At 37.1% G+C, this 18,769-nt stretch overlaps 1 protein-coding gene across 15 annotated transcripts in view; it reads left to right on the forward strand.

Annotated features, from left to right (window-relative positions):
- The window catches only part of STAU2 (staufen double-stranded RNA binding protein 2), a 305,709-nt gene that overhangs the window by 174,542 nt on the left and 112,398 nt on the right, over positions 1-18,769 (forward strand). For all 15 annotated transcript variants that reach the window (XM_027064372.2, XM_027064370.2, XM_027064371.2 and 12 more), the window contains one exon: positions 7,529-7,836. In XM_027064372.2, coding sequence (XP_026920173.1) covers positions 7,529-7,836 — 308 coding nt within the window. The remainder of the gene's footprint in view (positions 1-7,528; positions 7,837-18,769) is intronic.

Consider the following 18,769-nt stretch of genomic DNA (forward strand, 5'->3'; position numbering starts at 1 on the left):
CATAGAGGTGATTTTTTAAAAATCACTGTAAGCCTGATAAATCATGTTGCTCATGCTTTTCTCAAATTTCCTGTTTTGAAACAGTAGTCCATTTCCTAGTTTTTAAGATTTTTTTAAAATAACAATTTGTTTCTGAAACTTTAAAGATAAAGTGCATTGAGTGGATCAGAATGATGTTAAGAGATATTACCATCATTAAGACACACAAGGGAAAGTTAGTGAGTAGCCAATGCTACAAAGGCAGACTTTATGTTTATCAGCAGGAAAATCAGCCATACGCTTGACTCTGCCGCTTGAATCTTTGGCTGCCACTTGAATCTTTCGACAAAAGATTTAAAAAAAAGAAAAACTCATTAGGCATCAATTTTGCCAGTAGCAACCAAGTAACTTTTCAGATAACCAATTCAAAAAGTTGAGGGCTGTTTTAAGATAATTGATGCTAATCAGGAAGCATGCCTGTTTTCTGAGATAGCAATCAACAAAATATTCTTTCTCATCAGAGAAGAAATAAAAATCGGAGGCATCAGCTTTCAAAATATGCACAAGTAATTTACTTTCTTAGTAAAATTTGGTGAATTGTCCATGATAGTAACTAAGTAGAAGCAGAGTCTACCCACATGCACTATATGTCAATCAGAGGAAATTGCCACCCTACCATTCTGGTCCTTCTCTCACTTACAAACAAGTATTTTTATCCCTATGTGAATTATTAATTTTTTTTGTTATGCAAAACTTACTGTGGCAGAAGGAGACCTGAGTATTATTAGGTATTTTTTTAGTATTTACTAAAAAACATTTAGGGGCTCCTGGGTGGCTCAGGTCAAGCGTCCAGCTTCAGCTCAGGTCATGATCTCATGTACATGGGTTTAAGCCCCACATTGGGCTCTGTGCTGACAGCTCAGAGCCTGGAGCTTGGCTTTGGATTCTTTGTCTCCCTCTGTCTCTGCCCCTACCTTGCTTGTGCTCTGTTTCTGTCTCTCAAAAAATATAATGTTAAAAAGAAATATTTACTCCAACAGTTTTGTGACAAAAATTCAAAAAATTAAAAGCTTTGGTATAAAAAGTGACAAATTTATTTTACTAAGAAGCAGCTGTGCACTCATTCCATGGACTTGCAGAGAAATCCTTCCGTATAGACTGGCATTGACCATTTGCATCAGTCTAGTGACATCATCCTTCTTACTGCATTGACTTGCCCTGTTGTTCTGATGCCCTGATACCAACTACTACTCAGTGACATTTATGTTCTTCAGCCTCTCTCAAAGAGTCAGGATATTACTGAACATTGAAAGGCAAGGTTCTCCTCAGTTTGCTTATCTGCACATATGATAAAATCTTTTAAGAGATCTTGATTCAAAATGTCCTCTACAACTCTTCCGGTAAAGACTGAAGCTCCATAAAGATGCTCCAGGAGGTTTTGCACGAACCAGAGGGTTCACATACACATTTGAAAGAAGCACAAACCCAAGGGGAAAAACATGTAAAATGTTCATGATGGTCTGGCATTCCTCATTTTGTAAGATGTCCCAGTCCCTGGCAAGTTTGGGCTTTTAAAATCCTGTTTGACACAGGAAACAAAAGTAAACATGAACTATTAGGACTTAATCAAGATAAAACTGTTTCATCTACACAGTTAAGGAAACAGTCAACAAAACTAAAAGGCAGCCTCCAGAATGGGAGAAGATACTTGCAAGTGACATATCTGATAAAGCATTAGTATCCAAAATCTATAAAGAACTTCTCAAACTCAACACCCAAAACCAAATAATCCAGTTAAGAAATGGGCAGAAGACAGGAATAAACATTTTCCAAAGAAGACATCCAGATGGCTAACAGGCACAGGAAAAGAAGCTTAGTATCACTCATCATCAGGGAAATACAAGTCAACACCACAATGAGATACCACCTCACACCTGTTAGAATGCCTAAAATTACCAACACAGGAAGCTACAGATGTTGGTGAGGATGAAGGGGAGGTAAAGGGGAGCCCTCTTACCCTGTTGGTGGGAATGTATACCGGTACAGCTACTTTGGAAAACAGTGTGAAGGTTCCTCAAAAAGTTAAAAGTAGAACTCCCTTATGACCCAGCAATTGTATTACTAGGTATTTATCCAATGGTAAAAAAATACAGATTCGAAGGGGCACATGCACCTCCATGTTTATAGCAGCACTATCAACAATAGCCAAACTATGGAAAGAGCCCACATGTCCATCAACTGATGAATGGATAAAGAAGATGTGTGAAATATTACAATGAAATATTACTCAGCCATCAAAAAGAATGAAATCTTGCCATTTGCAACCACTTGGATGGAGCTAGAGTAATAAAAATGCCCATTTCATACCCATTTCATATGGTTATTATGGGGAGCTAAATGAGATAATTAATGTAAAGTGCTAGCATAATGCCAGTGTTGTATCTACAAGGTAGCTGTGTGCAATGGTTACAAACTGATAGTATGAAGATGGGAGGCAAAATCTAGGACAAAAGACAGATGATGGGAGAATGGGTTCAGGACATCCTAAGAGCATGAATATAATAGGATATAGCAGGCTTGAGCAAGGGAAATACATTTGAAGTCCATGAGCAAAACTGAGGTCCAGACTAACAGGAAATAAGGCACAAGCCTAGGTGGTTACATGAGAAGAAGTTTATCCTGCATAGTAATCAAATGTAAATTAATGTAACAGTGAAATATTATAGTGTCAATAATTTAGAATAACTAAAGCCTGTTTCAACAGAAGGATGAGAAATCAGGTTTAGTTACACAATGCTAATAGAAGTATAGATTGTTGGGGCACCTGGGTGGCTCAGTTGGTTAAGCAGTCGACTTCTGCTTGGGTCATGATCTTACGGCTTGTGAGCCCACACAGCGTTCTGTGCTAACAGCTGGGAGCCTGGAGCCTGCTTCCGATTCTGTGTATGTCTCTCTCTCTCTGCCCCTCCTCCCCCCCAAAAAATAAATAAACATTAAAAAAAATATTTGGAAGTATAAATTGTTATAGGTTTCCAGGAGGCCTAATTGGCAAATTAAGTTAGAGTCCTTAAGTATTTATAGCCTAAATTACACTTTGATTCTACTTTCAGAATCTTTACCCTTCTGAAAAGCTACTTAAATTTACAACAGGAAGAACCTAAACGAATTGTGACCAGTGCATTTACTCCGTTACTAATATTCAAGTTGAAAATCATTCAGTGGTTGACTGCAGAAATCCACATGTGTCTTTATACTCTTTCAACATCTATTCTACTAGTTGAGCTCTGTAGAAAGGAATCTTCTTTATTCGTGAAGAAAAGTCAACGCAGGCTTTACTGTAGAATAAGGGAGTCTGAACCCTGCGTGAGTTCTTACACTGTGAGGTAATGCCTCTCTTGAGTGTTGAGAGAGCATTTTTGTTGCTTTATAATATTGTTATTGGCAAGCCCGTTACTGCTGTATAATAACAATACTGAAGTAATGCTGTTAGTTTCTTGATTTCTTAAATTGAGTGTCGAATTTAGAGTCATAACATTTAAATTATTCTTCAAATAAGAGTTACATGTGGTATTTATGCAGCTAGTGAAAAAACAAAAACCAATAAGACATTTCATTTATCAAATTGGTAAATATTTTTACAACTTTATTGAGGTATAATTGAAGTATAATAAGCTGCACATAAGGTATTCAGTTTGATCACTTTTGACATATGACCTGTTTTTACTTACAGCACTTCTGACACCAAATATATGGGGATCTTTTTCCCCATACCAACCATTTCTCCAATTTTCCAGAAACCAGTTGGGTGTCCGACAGTTCCACTCAATTCTGACACTACCCAGAATGGAAAGTAGACCCCCACAGATAAGGACACTGTCGCACAAGATTGCCCCACTTCAGATGCCAGGCACAAGTCCTTTGCTGCCACCTGTACTTCTGGCCAACAGGCTATAAATTTAGGGGGTTCCCCTGACCCTCTCCTCAAGTTTGATCATGTGCTAGAATGGCTTACAGAACTCAGGAAGATATTTACTATCACTGGTTTATTATAAAGGATATAACATAAACATTTAGAAGGGTCTGGACCACAGCAGTTGGCATCGGGATGCACCAAACCTCCCAGCATGTCAATATGTTTGAAACTCAGGAGGTCTCTGAGCTTCATCATTTGGGGGCTTTTTATGGAGGTTCCATTACATAGACATGATTGATTAAATCATTGATCGTTGGTGCTTGAACTCAGATCTTTAGCTCCTCTCACCTCCCCAGAAGTGAGGTTCTTATTTTGGTATTGGATATTATTTAAAGATATTCTCCCTTATCTACACTAACAGAAAGCAGAGGCTCAAAGATGTTTTAATAATAATAATATCCAATACCAAAATAGGGGGAAAAAGGTACTTTCATATATGAATATGGGAATGTGAAATTGTTACAACTTTTGTGGAGCTGTGCCAATTTGGAGCAAATTGTTAGCGTCAAAAAACACCTAAAATGCATGTTGTTCGAACTAGCAATTCTGTTTCTAACTTAAAGAAATAAATTTTCTTATAAACAAGGATTTAAAAGGGGCGCCTGGGTGGCGCAGTCGGTTAAGCGTCCGACTTCAGCCAGGTCACGATCTCGCGGTCCGTGGGTTCGAGCCCCGCGTCGGGCTCTGGGCTGATGGCTCAGAGCCTGGAGCCTGTTTCCGATTCTGTGTCTCCCTCTCTCTCTGCCCCTCCCCCGTTCATGCTCTGTCTCTCTCTGTCCCAAAAATAAATAAAAAACGTTGAAAAAAATTAAAAAAAAATAAACAAGGATTTAAAAACAAAAGTGTTTATCACTATGTTGTTTACAGTTACAAAAATTTGGAAACAAGTTAGATGTCCAACAATATGGGCTTGTTTAAGGTAATAGTTTGTATAATTAAATATTATGCTTTAATATTAGTAGTAAAAGTCTATTGTTTTATAAACAACAGGATCATACGGTATTATTGTGTTTTAGCAATTTTTTTCACCTCAACAACAAAAAAGAGTTCATATAAAAAATACTAAAACTGTATCTTTAAAGCAAAATGTTAAAAATAGTTTCCTCTGTTTAGTGAGATTTATCTGTATTTTTTCCAGTGCATATATTTTTTAAGTTTATTTATTTATTTTGAGAGAGAGAGAGAGAGAGGAAGAGAGGGAGAGAGCACATCTCCGCACAAGTGAAGAAGGAGCAGAGAGAGAGGGAGAGAGAATCCCAAGTAGGCTCCAAGCAGTCAGCACAGAGCCTGACATGGGGCTCAAATTCACAGACCGTGAGATCATGACCTGAGCTGAAATCAGGAGTCAGATGCTTTACTGACTGAGCCACCCAAGTGCCTTGATGCATATTTTCTTTAAAAAATTTTATTTGAAATTTTTTCCTGATTATAAAACTAACACAAAAGCAGAAAATCAATCCATAAAATTGAACTGATATATGAATTTGAGCTATAAATTATTTTATAAAATAACTTCTTTGTTTTGATGTTATCAGGATAAAGTCCTTGGAGTTTGGCCCTCCCTACCTCCACTTTTTACCTTTTGCAGTTCCCACCTCCCTCTTCATACCCTAGTGGTAAGGAAATGCCTGAGGTTTCCTGGCACACGCATTCGGCCGGTCCCTGCCTTTGTCTGTCTGCCTTTAGTTTTCTTCCTCCTCAGCTTTATTCTCCTTATCCCTTGAAATCTGCTGTCAGATTTCAGCATGTTCAGGCATGTTCGAGAAGCCTTTCCTGAGCTCCTAGTGCTTAACCTTTCTCATCCCACTGCTCTCTAGATTCATTTCTTCTGAGCCACCTGCCACATATTAGCCCTTTTCATTTTCCTCTCCCAACAGAATGAGCCTCACTGGAGGTCAGGACAGTATTGGTTAGCACAGCACCTAGAACCTAGCAATAGAAGCTTAACTGTGTGTGTACACGCACGTGTATAACCGAACAGTAGAAATAAAGATGTGATAGGATCAAGTAGCATGGAGTGTTGGAAGAAGTGTGAATATATCTGCATGACTGGAGCATGAGATCTTTATGAAGAATTTAGATGAGGATAGAAATGTAAGGAGGAGCCAGATAATTAAGGGCTTGATATGGCATCCCAAGGAATTTGGATTTTATAGCATAGTGATGGGAAGCCAGAAAAGATGTTTATGTAAGAAAATCACTAGCCTTAGCATTTTTCAAAGTGTTAGTTGTTATCAATGTTATGTAAAAAACTGGGATTTGGAATTTTTGAACCACTATATTGGACTCCTGAAATTAATATAACACTGTATGTTAACTATACTGGAATTAAAATCTAAATTAAAAAAAAACTTAGATATAAAATAAATTTGGGAAGTCCTGGGTAAAACCAAGTTGAATAGATTTTTATTCTTTTGGACTTCTCAGTCTTTACTATGCTAATATGCATTTTTAATCCTCCAAAAGGTAGGTATGTGTGTATGTGATATAATTTACATTATTTCCCAGATTTATTTATCATAGAACACTTCTATTTGGGACTATGTTATAGACATTTGGGGAAATAGACACTAGTATCAGTGAAACCTTTTAGTGATTGTTACAGTAGTTCAGGTGAGAAACATTGAAGGCTTGAATCAGAAGGTTAATGGTTGGAGAGAGAGAGAGAGAGAGGAGAGAGAGGCAGGCAAGAGCATGGTAATTAGGTTTTATCTGTCAGAACACATTCTCCAGAAGTGGTGATTTCTCAGTAATTTTATAAGATAGCATGATTTGTGATTTGCTAATATCTGATCCAAAGACATTAGAACAAGCAGTGTGAAATGCAGTTTGAAACATCTCTGAGATAAATGGTGGTCAGAGGAAAGTGCTTCTATTTATATGTTTACAACCCCACCAACTGATAACATAGCCCCAGGCTCACTCCTTTTGATATCAGAACCTGTCCACCGTCTGGCATGAACTAATGCACTTGATGATGAAGGGACAGATTCTAGACTGAATATGGTGACTACTTGTTACTGGGTGAGGCAAAGCCAGGAGTCTAGGTTGGACAACCGAGCAGATAGATGGTGGTATCATAATGAGATTTGCAAGATAGGACAGTGTGCCAGTGTTGGGAAGAAGGCACTCTGTCACTCTTTGAAATGTTCATGAGTGAGAGTTGTCTGTGGGACACCCTTGTGAAGAGGAACCACACCCGGAGGCCATCAGGTCTATGAGTTTGTACCTCCGATGATTTGGACTGATCCCAGCCCTCATTTTACCTACTGTCTCTCAGTTGCTGTGTATGTTAGAGGTTCGTGTCTCTATGAGATCATAAAAAATTAAATTGCACGTTGAAGACCGAGCACATTCCTAATCTTTTTAAACTTCTGATTTTAGGAATATTGAACTATATATTATTCATCTCTAAACGGAGGCTGCCTCTGCCTCTGCAGGTACGAGGAAGATGCTTGATTGACAGTGTTTCTTACTACTTGGTTACTAAACCAAGTAAAAGCATTAAGTTAACTATTTTATTTTTATTTTAATTATTTTAAGTGTAGTAACACTGTTCCTTCATTTTATTTATAGCTCCAAAAGGAATTCTTCATTTGTCTCCTGATGTTTATCAAGAGATGGAAGCCAGCCGCCACAAAGTAATCTCTGGCACTACTCTAGGCTATTTGTCACCCAAAGATATGAACCAACCCTCAAGCTCTTTCTTCAGTATATCTCCCACATCGAATAGTTCAGCTACCATTGCCAGGGAACTCCTAATGAATGGAACGTCTCCTACAGCTGAAGCCATAGGTTTAAAAGGAAGTTCTCCTACTCCCCCTTGTTCTCCAGTACAACCTTCAAAACAACTGGAATATTTAGCAAGGATTCAAGGCTTTCAGGTATGAATTACAAGCAAAAACAAAAACAAGAAAAAAAATTCATTAGCCCCAAATCCTTCATCTCTATCCATCAGAAAGCTCATTCTTGCCTGCTAGTGTGATCTATATGCCACTTACATTGTAAAGTATCAGGAACACAGAGGTCAGAAAAAAGAGAGCCCTATGCACGTGCCTCATTTTTTTTTTTCATTCTATCCATTCATCTTTTGCTTCCTGGCTCTCCTCCGTTTTTCTACTTCTTCCTATTATTTTGTTTTTTTTTTGAACATTTTTAATTCTCTGTTCTGTCTTCCAGTTGGTCTTGATTGGGTGCACCTATCTTCTCACTCTGTCTTCCACAAACAAAAATTCTGCCTTTCATACATTTGGTGTTAGTATTTAGCACTAAGTTCTCCCTCATTTACAATAAGGCTGAGGTTTTCTAATGATGATTTTATTTCCATAGCAGTTTTGAAGTCGGCATTCTATTGCTAGTAATGATTCAGGTATACCGTTAAGGTACAACATCCTAGAACTCTGTTATCTTAGGAGTCAATTAAACATGGTATTAGAACAATAAGGACATGCTTTCTAGTTGTTTGAAGCATAAAAACATGTATTTGTTTTAGTGGATCACGTTTTGAACCATGTAGGGTAGGACCTGCCTCGGTACTAATAATTCTGTTTTACTGGTTAGTCTAACTCTAGCTCACAGCTCACTGAACTTGTGTATATGAATTTGGGAATGGGAATTTTTTCCCCTATTCTTTGTTCCTTTAGGAAAAAAACCCAGCAGTCCTTTGTGGATAGAGCTTTTAAAAGAATTGTTAACTCTAGGAAGAGGAAATACCTATGTTCTGATTTCTTAGTTGCCTTGAAAATCATGTACTGAACTGTAACTGCTGACTTGACTGGATGAACAGCCGTGTGCTTGTGCGTAGAAAGAGTGTACTGCACCCTCAGATCTCACTGTTCTCATCCCCTTTTCCATCTTAGTCTTATTCCCTAAGACCAAAAACTGTAATTTCCTTTAGAAATGCTCTAGAAGATCTGTATTGTGTAGAATGATCATGTATTTATAAAAATTTTACCAGTTTAGATATGAAATCAGAAAGAAGATCTTGTGTTTTGGCAGGTATTTTGCATGGTTTTTTTTTTTTTTTGTTTGTTTGTTTGTTTGTTTGTTTGTTTGCCTTCACAGAAACCCGATTCTTTCAAATCTATTGCCAGGTAATCGTTAGTGTTTTTAATCAGACTATTAATATGAATTGAAGAAGCTGTTATCACTTATTGGCTCTGTCGTCTGAAATTTTAAACACTTGATTTAAAGTTAAAAAATTTTAGAATTTGTTTTTGTTGTTTACCTTAAGAATGACAATAAATCACTGTTTAAAATAAAAAGAACTTGATTTATATAGTTAAAGTACTGGAGAAAAGCTAATAATTCTTAGTTTTATCTATAATCTGCACACAATGAACTAGAAATAAACTGTGATGAAAAGAAATTCACTGCTTATTTACAAACCTAGTCATTTAGAAATGTCTGAGAATAACACTGCATTTTTATAGAAACAAAGCACAAAATACATTCAAGCTCTGAATTGATTTTTTTGCTTGGAGATGTTATTATGGTAGATGTAATTTTGCTGCCAGAAAAACTACTTAAATTTTTTTATTTGTATTCCTTTGTTAATTCTTGGTAATGATAACAATTATAATTTTATAATTACTTTAGTCAAAATGGAGAGTCTGTTTCCCTTATTATTGGGCTGACTGCTCAGACCTCTTTATAAAGCTTATGCTAAGATGATATACTCTTATTTATGACAAGTTAAACATTTCCAAATTCGTGTACTGTGATTTTTACATACTAATGAACATAAACAGATGGTTTGAAAACATTACTGTGCTTCTTTGGTCGAATGAGCTTGGTATTGAGTGAAATCCTGTGTCACGGAGAGATCACAGCCTGCATCTGAGCAGTGAACAGAATCTTTGTGGGATATGGCTTAGTGTCTTCTCAGGCACATGGCATATCTTCATGATGTCACAGTAAAAGGTTCTTCATAGTTGAGAGTTTGTAGGTTACTAACTTTATCAGGTATCTTTACATGGTAGAAAAACATGTAGACTGTTTCTCTTTCTTAAATGTTTCGACTGGACTGTAGTTTAGAAGTTATAGGGTCAGCTTGTTATGGATTTCATGCTATTCTGTTATTTTTCGTTCTGGAATTTAAAACAATAAATTCTTTTTCTGTGTTTCTAGGTTAGTACTTTTTTATTTTGTTATTGTACATTGAATAGATATTACTGCTTATTGAATATTGTATAAACCCTTCTTTGGCCTTCCTTGACCATTTGAATTTGATTTAAGCCTATCAGAGCCTTTGTATGTGACAGCTATATTGTATTACAAAGTAAAAATATATTAGTGTACTGAAAACTAAGTTGTTTTAGCTTTAAATTTTTTTCATTACTCAATCTTTAATTGAAATTTATAAATTACAGAAAGCCTATTTGCTTACTAGAATGTAGGTATTAGGCTCACATTTTTTGCTTAAATCTACAAAATAATTAAAATTATTATGCAATTAAAGTTATTATTAATAAAGCTGACTTCACAGAGCAGAATGTGACTGAACACCTGCACATTCTTGGTACTTTTATCACTGTTTGGGCTCACCTTAAGTTTTATCATATTTTAGATGCAAGCGTCTGGATCCCTGTCATAAATGAGTGTTTCTTTGAAGTTTTATTGAGTGCATTTTAACTATCCTCTTCTAAAGTCTGAATGTTCTTATTGATTGTCTTATTATTTTCTAGCAAGAAAAGTTTTTTTAAGTTTTTATTTATTTTTGAGAGAGACAATGTGAGCGGGGAGGGGCAGAGAGAGAGAGAGAGAGAGAGAGAGAGAGAGAGGGAATTCCAAGCAGGCTGTGCGCTGCCAGCTCAGAGCCCTATGCGGGGCCCAAACTCACGAACTGTGAGCTCATGACTTGAGCCAAAAGAGTCAGATGCTAAACTGACTGATCCTGGCACCCCAAAACTATTCAGCTCTTTAAATGTTTAATGTTTATTTATTTTTGAGAGAGAGAGAGATGGAGACAGAGCGTGAGTAGTGGAGGGGCAGAGAGAGAGGGAGACACAGAATCTGAAGCAGGTTCCAGGCTCTGAGCTGTCAGCACAGATCCCGATGCGGGGCTTGAACTCATGAACTGGGAGACCTGCACTGAAGTCAAACGCTTAACCAACTGAGCCAACCTGGTGCCCTGTCACTATTCAGCTTTTTAAAGACAGTTATTATGGTGGAGACATTCTTGAAGTGCTGTGCATTTGAACTGAAGTAGATTTTGTTTTGTTGTGTTATAATTTACGTTATTCTAAGTTATAACATTAATATGCTTGGCCATACTAATTTTATTAGAAATCTAGATTTGTATAATTAGATATAAACAGTTTCTTTGTCTTTTGGTTCTTGTACTAATTCCAGTGTATGTGTATGGGTAGGGTGGTTCCCACACAGCACCAAGTAATTCTCAGGACACCAGCAAGGTGTCAGAATTCAACTCAATTCCAATACTGTTTCCATGGAGACAGCATCAGATGCCCGAGGTCAAGGGTTCAGTCCTGCAAGACACCCTCAGCCCTCCCCACCAACTATTAGATGCCAGTAGCAAGCCCAGGTTGCTGCCTGTACTTTTGACTGACCAGCCATCAATCAGAGGTTCCCACAACCTCCTCCTCAGGTTCAGTAATTTGCTAGAGCAACTCCCAGGACTCCGAGAATTTTACTTCCTAGATCACCCGTTTATTGTGAAAGGATATAAGTCAGAGCAGCCAGAGGGAAGGGCACAGAGCTTCCACGCCTTCTCCTGGCGCACCACCTTCCCAGCACCTCCATGTGCTCACCAACCCAGAAGCTCTCAGAATCCTGTCCTTTTGGACTTTTACAGGGGCTTCATTATGAAGCCACGATTGGTTAAATCATTGACCATTGGCGATTGATTCAACCTCCAGCCCCTCTCCCATCCCCCAAGGTCAGGGGGATGGGACTGAAAGCTCTAACCCTCTAATCATTGTTTGGCTCCATTGGCGATCAGCTCCCATCCTTAGCAAACGACTCTATCGCTTTCAATACTTAGGAAATACCAAGGGTATGGGGAGCTAGTATCAGAAAAAAGGGGTGAAGACCAAATGAATATTTCTTAGAAATCATAGTATCATGCTCTATTTAAATGAGTCATTAGAAAAGTGATTTGATTGGAAATGAAAATTAATTCTTTTAGCAAGTTATCCTTTCTAGATGAATTTAATTTCAGTTTGCTATTCTCTGTCCCCCTTTTGTGATCATCATCCACTGAATAGTGTTGATTTTGAAACTTTCTGGATAAACTATAAGCTAGGTTTGCTTTTTTCACATTAAGAATATAAACAAAGAAATAGTTGTCGTCTTAGTTAAACCATAATTATTTTTACAAAATCAAGGAGGGTTTTATAGAGGGTTTTTTTTTTATTATTTTGAGTTTTAGATGTTAGTACTGTTTCTAGCAAGATGAAAATGTCAGTAGAAAGCTTTAAAATACCTACTTAAAATCTTTCTTTCAAATACAATTCAAACTTAATACATTTCAACTGGTTTTATCTCCTTTTATGAAGTTTAATATGATTATAGCAGGCTTATTTTACAGTTACAGGCTTCCTTTAAATATTTATTTTAACATATATGGCATATAACATTAAAAAAATTTTTTTTAGCATTTATTTATTTTGAGAGAGAGAGTCAATGCAAGCAGGGGAGGGGGCAGAGAGAGGGAGACATAGAATCCGAAGCAGGTTCCAGGCTTTGAACTGTCAGTACAGAGCCTGACGTGGGGCTTGAACCCACAAGCCATAATATCATGACCTGAGCCAAAGACGGACGTTCAACTGACTAAGCCACCCAGGCGCCCCTATGGCATATAACATTTTAAGAATATGGCCGTAATACAGTTTCCATTAAGAATTAGTATGGAAGGTAGCTGACCAATCTGAGAATCAACCTTTTGTCTTTCCTTTTTCATTCTTCCCTGTACCTCATTTTTTATAATCCAAGTATTTATCATCAAAGAGGCTATTTGCAGCTTTTTTTTTTTTAAGAATGAGGGATCTATTTTTTTCAAAGAGCAATATAAATTAAACTTTGTAGGTTTTTTTCGTAGAATATGGAGAAAGAAATCATGCATATACATATACCCCCCCACTTAGAAATATGTTTTTCCCCAATTTTAGATTTATCCTTGAAACATAACTTACTACATTATTTCTCAGCCCAAATTTTCATCTATGCCACTACAGAAATGGCTGTGTAAAATGGGGAGAAGTTACTCAGAGTGCAATGAGTAAAATACATTTGTGGGTTTGGCATGGGGTCAACAGATTCTGCTCTGATTTGCAGTTGCTTTTTTTAAAAATTTATTTATTTAGTTAGTTAGTTAGTCATTTAGTTAGTTTTAGAGAACACACTTGGGGCAGAGGGAGAGAGAGAGAGAGAAAGAGAGAGAGAGAGAGAGAGAATCCTAAGCGCACTCTGCTGCTTAGCACAGAGCCCTGTGCAGGGCTTGATCCCAGCACCTAGGGATCATGATCTGAACTGAAATCAAGAGTCAGACGCTCAACCGACTGAGCCACCCAGGCACCCCTGCAGTCATTCTTTAAAAATCCCTTTTGGATTTGGCCTTTACTACTTTCCAAAGACGTTGGAGACTTGGTTTAGTATTTGAACTCTCCCAAAGGCTTGGTGTTTCTATAGTGACCCTAAAATTCAGGTTTGTTCTTCAAATGGGCAACCCAAGTTTGTGCAGACTGACTTATTGTCTCTGGTATCATTATACCTTGACATATTTTGCCAAACTCCCAAAAGTATGCAGACTACATATTACAAAACTGTACTTCTGTAAAACCCAGTGGAATTATCTATCAACTCATTTTGCTGAAATTTCTAACTCTATAGAAAAAAACTTCTGGTTGAAAGAAAGAAATCCTGATGCATATAAACCATGATCAGTAACAATAATATAGGTAAGAATCAGGCAAGCCTTGAGTAAAATAATCCCTTATTACTACATGCATTTATTCTGGACTCACTTTACCCTAAGTCACTACAGAGTACAACCATGGAACTCAAAAGGACAAAGACATTCATCTTGGAGCCTTGATGTACCAGCACGCACACAGTAAGACATATAAGGTATTTCAAAGAAAAAGTACTATACAAACATGGAAAGAGCCTTTCCTACCACAGTGACTTTGATGTGGTACAGAAAAAAACAAAGGCTGTCATTAATGTGTCTTCCCCAAGTAGAAATACCTAGCTTTCTCTGTTTGTATCAAACTTCAGCTCAGCATGAGAATTCTACTTGGAATCATTTGAAAATCAAATCTTTGAAGAAATTATTTTTCATCTAAAGGTGAATTAAATTTCCTTTTGCTAGAAAAAGTCGGCAATAATAGGATTTTTACTTAGGGACATGAGATTCACTGTTCTACCCATCGAGTCTCTTCATGTTGGGCAAATAGCAGTATACCTGTGCTCATTCTGAGTCATGTTGAAATGATCTATTTTTCTCTCTCCAGCAATCAGCTGTGTCTAAGATTTTTTTCATTAGTGACTGTGGTTAAAATTTCATATGTATTGTTCTCTTCTCACCCAGGATAAATCTTGAAAAAGAGAGCAATATGTGGAATTATTGCACATAAAGGATTTTCTGCACACTGAAAAAAACAAACAACTAAGATAGCAGGCGCATGCTTCATTTTGGAAATATATGAGTAAATAAGGAAACGAAACTGACATTTACTGATTTAAGTAGGCTTTACGACCAGCGTGGAGCCCAGTGCAGAGCTTGAACTCACAACCCTGAGCTAAGATCAAGAATCAGATGCTTAACCAACTGAGCCACCAAGGCACCCAGATCTTTGTATTATTTTAAATCAAACTGTTGTATAGTGTTTGAAGATTGATCCCTGTATGTAGGACTAAGTTTGTGGTGGAGGTCCATGGTCTTCTAGATAGTGGTTTAGTTATTGATTTTATTAATCCATTTATGCCCTCTATTAGATACATAATTGAGTCTGAGTTATTTAAGAGTTCTAACTCTTTTGAGCTGGAAGGAAGTTCGAATTTTATTCTGACATAAAATTTTATTATGTAAATACATATTTGAGGGACTACACAAGTAAAAGCATTCTATTAGCAATGTAGTTTACTCATTTCTTCATGTGGAATTATTAGTTAATTTTAAACCCTGACAGAGTTTAGGTTCTGGAAAGTTCTGCCATCTTAACAGGGTCACATCAAAAGGCAGACTTACTTGTCAGAGATAAGGGATATTTGAAAAACTTCCAACATGTTTTTGTCTGTATTACTGTCATTTTTTTAAGTTTAAGAAAAGCCCAGAATCAAGTCCTAAATTGGAACATTTGAGGAAACAAAGACCGCAGTTTGAAGATGATACAGTGACAGCTTGAATAAACCTTATTAAGAGAAAAATAGTAGCTAATGCATTAGTTTTCAGTAATCTCAGTATGTGAAAGAACTAGATGGATATGAAGTTAAATCTGGCTACAGAGTTTGTCAGCCCATTGAATACTGGAATTGATTTAGCTGAAGAACAGGAAATGGGACATCTGCTTATTCATTCTGGGGAAACACTTAATAAGTACCTACACATGATAGGTAACATGTCAAGCACTGGACACAGTAGGAATTATGGTCAAGTTGAGCACAGACAGGTAAATAAAACCAATATGCCAAAGGTTGGCCACTACCATAAATTAGTCCTATCTCCAAGGATCATTGTTTGAACATTACACAACAGTTCGATAAAAATAATTAAAGATTTGTAGCATCTGCATGAAATAATGTCTGTAATGTCTGCCCCCATAGTAAGAGGCATAAGGGTCACCTGATAAGTGTTCACTTTAGGTGTAGTTAGCCATGTCAAGAATCACAAATAAGAACGAACAGCTCTGACCGAAGGAATTAGGGAAGAACAGCGGATGAGACATTTGAAATAACTTTTAAAGAGCACATAGAATTTTCAGGTGAATAAGAATTGCAGGCAGAAGCCAAGCACTGAAGAATGAAAGGACACAGCATTTCAGAAAATGCTTAGAGTCAAAGTGGAAGTGGCTGGCAGGGAGACTGAAAAGCTGTGTGTTGCTGGGAGTTTGGATTTTAGCTGTTAGGCAGAGACCAGGAACTTAACTTTTAAAAGGGTAGTGACATTGGTTTTGTATTTTAGAAAGACAGTTCTACCAGTGATACAAAGGATGAACTAGACAAAAAAGAGACATGATTGGTAGCAAAAAGACCAACCAAAGTGGTTTTGTGTGAATCCAGGAGAGAAATAACAAAGACTAATGAATTAGGGCAGAGCTGGTGGGCATAGAGGAGTGGGGCTGAGGTACAGTTGTCTAAGGTACAACTGAGAGAATTAAATCATCTCTTGTGCTGATTTCTGTGAGGACGCTTTCACTAGCCTGGTCAAGGTGGCAGCAAGATGTATGTATGTTAAAGAGTAAGTAGAGACTATTTGAGGATACATAGACTACTTTTTCAGGAATTTCCAGGAGTGAAATAAAGTAGGATAGTATGAACGTGATGTGACTTGGGCAAGGTTTTATGTTTAGTGTGGATGAGATGAATAAACTTAGAAGAAATTAATGTTTAATGACTAAACATGTGGAATTTAAGTTGCCTGAAATAAAGTTGTCCAGTACAGTTGTAAATGCATCTGGGGATCAGCAAGAAAGGATAGGACACACTGATTGGAGGGTCCTCTTTATTTAGATGTAATTGAAACCATAGAAGGAGGTAAGTTTGATTAGGGGAAATGGGTAATACTGTAGGAGAAATTCCAGATGAATGCTAACAATGTAAAGGGTTCATTTAGCCATTAATTCAACTGCAATATATTGAGCACCGCCTGCAGGCCAAGTATACTTCTTGGCCCTGAGGATATAGTGTAAGTGACAGTCAGGGTTTGTGTTTGTGCCCTCATGGAGCTACCATAAAACGGATGAGGAGGAAGTGGGATGTGGAGGAGGGGCAGGGGACAGGTGGAAGAACAGATAATCATATCTGAACACATGATAAACTCAAATGATATTAACATCCTAAGGTAACAGTTGTTAGGAAACTAATTGTGAGATTAATTATGATTATTTAGAAGTACATGCAATGACTTAGTGTCTCCAACTGTTGTGTCAAAGATAGCTGTGCTTTTTAAATGTTTGAATCAACCATATTGGCTATATAAACACACCCATTTTATCATGTAGTTTTGAAAAATGTGTGCAACCATGTGACTGCCACCGCAGTCAAGATGAGGATATTTCTATTACTATAAAAGTTTTCCTGGTGCCTCTTTGTAGCCATTTTTCCTCACTACCACCCCACCCCCCCATGGCTACAGATAACCAAGCTGTCCTTTTGTAACTAAAGAGTAGTTTTGCCTTTTCAGGAATTTTATAAAAATGGAACCATACAGCATGCAGTTTTGCATCTGGCTTTTTTCATTCACTTGTAATGTTTTTTTTTTAATTTTTTTTTTTTTTTTTAGCGTTTTATTTATTTTTGAGACAGGGAGAGACAGAGCATTAACAGGGGAGGGTCAGAGAGAGGGAGACTCAGAATCCGCAACAGGCTCCAGGCTCTGAGCTGTCAGCACAGAGCCCGACGCGGGGCTTGAACTCACGGACCGAGAGATCATGACCTGAGCCGACGTCGGCCGCTTAACCGACTGAGCCACCCAGGCACCCCATCATTCACTTGTAGTGTTTCTGAAATTCATCCATGTTGCATATATCAGTAGTTTCTTTTTTTTTAACTACTTGTCCACTATATGGATGTATGCCACAAATTGTTTCTCAGTTTACCTGTTGATGGACATTTGAGTTGTTTTCAGTTTGGTGCTATTATGAATAAAGCTGTTTATGATTATTCTTGTACAAGATTCTTAAAAGATTTTTTTAACATTTATTTATTTGGGAGAGAGAGATGCAGAGAGGCAGAAAGAGAGGGAGAAAGAGAATCCCACACAGTCAGTGGATCCTTCACGCTGTCAGTGAAGAGCCTGACATGGGGCTCAAACTCAAGAACTCTGAGATCATGACCTGAGCTGAAATCAAGAGTTGGCTGCTTAACTGACTGAGCCACCCAGGTGCCCACATGTACAAGATTTTATGCAGACATCTTTCTAATTCTCTTGGAAAAATTTCTTGGAGTAAAATTGTTGGGTCCCATGGTAAGTGTTCATACAAATTTATAACAAACCATCAGATTTTTTTTTCAATATACTGTAACATATAACATTCCTACTAACAATGTATGAGGGTTTCATGTATTGACATGATCAGTCTTATTCTACTAAGACTATAGCAGTATCTCATTTATATTTTAATTTGTATTTCATTGATGACCCATATGATGAACTTCTTTTCATGTGCTTATTGGCCAATTATATATCTTTGTGAAATGTTCACATCTTTGCCCAGTTTCTAATTGGGTTTTTTTTGTTGTTGTTCTTATTATGGAGTTATGAGAGTCCTTTTTCTATTTTGGGTATAAGTCCTTTGTGTTGCAAATATTATCTCTCTACCAGGATGATCTTGACATACTCAATTTCATCTGCAAAGAGCCTATTTCCAAATAAGTTCACATTCAAAAGTATAGAGGTTAGGACTTGGACATATCTTCTGAGAGCCATTGTTGAGCTCACTGTATATTTATTGCTTTCATCAAATTTGAGAAGTATGGGGCCATATTTTCTTTGAGTAAATTTTTTGCCCCCTTTCTCTCTTTTCTTCTGGGACTCCATTTACGTGCATTTTTTAAAATATTATCCCAGATTCCTGAGCCTTTATTCATAAAAAAATATTGCTTTCTCTGAACTTTATTTTACTTTTTAAACAA

Source organism: Acinonyx jubatus, chromosome F2, assembly GCF_027475565.1.
Source record: "Acinonyx jubatus isolate Ajub_Pintada_27869175 chromosome F2, VMU_Ajub_asm_v1.0, whole genome shotgun sequence".
In the NCBI taxonomy this organism is placed as follows: Eukaryota; Metazoa; Chordata; class Mammalia; order Carnivora; family Felidae; genus Acinonyx; species Acinonyx jubatus.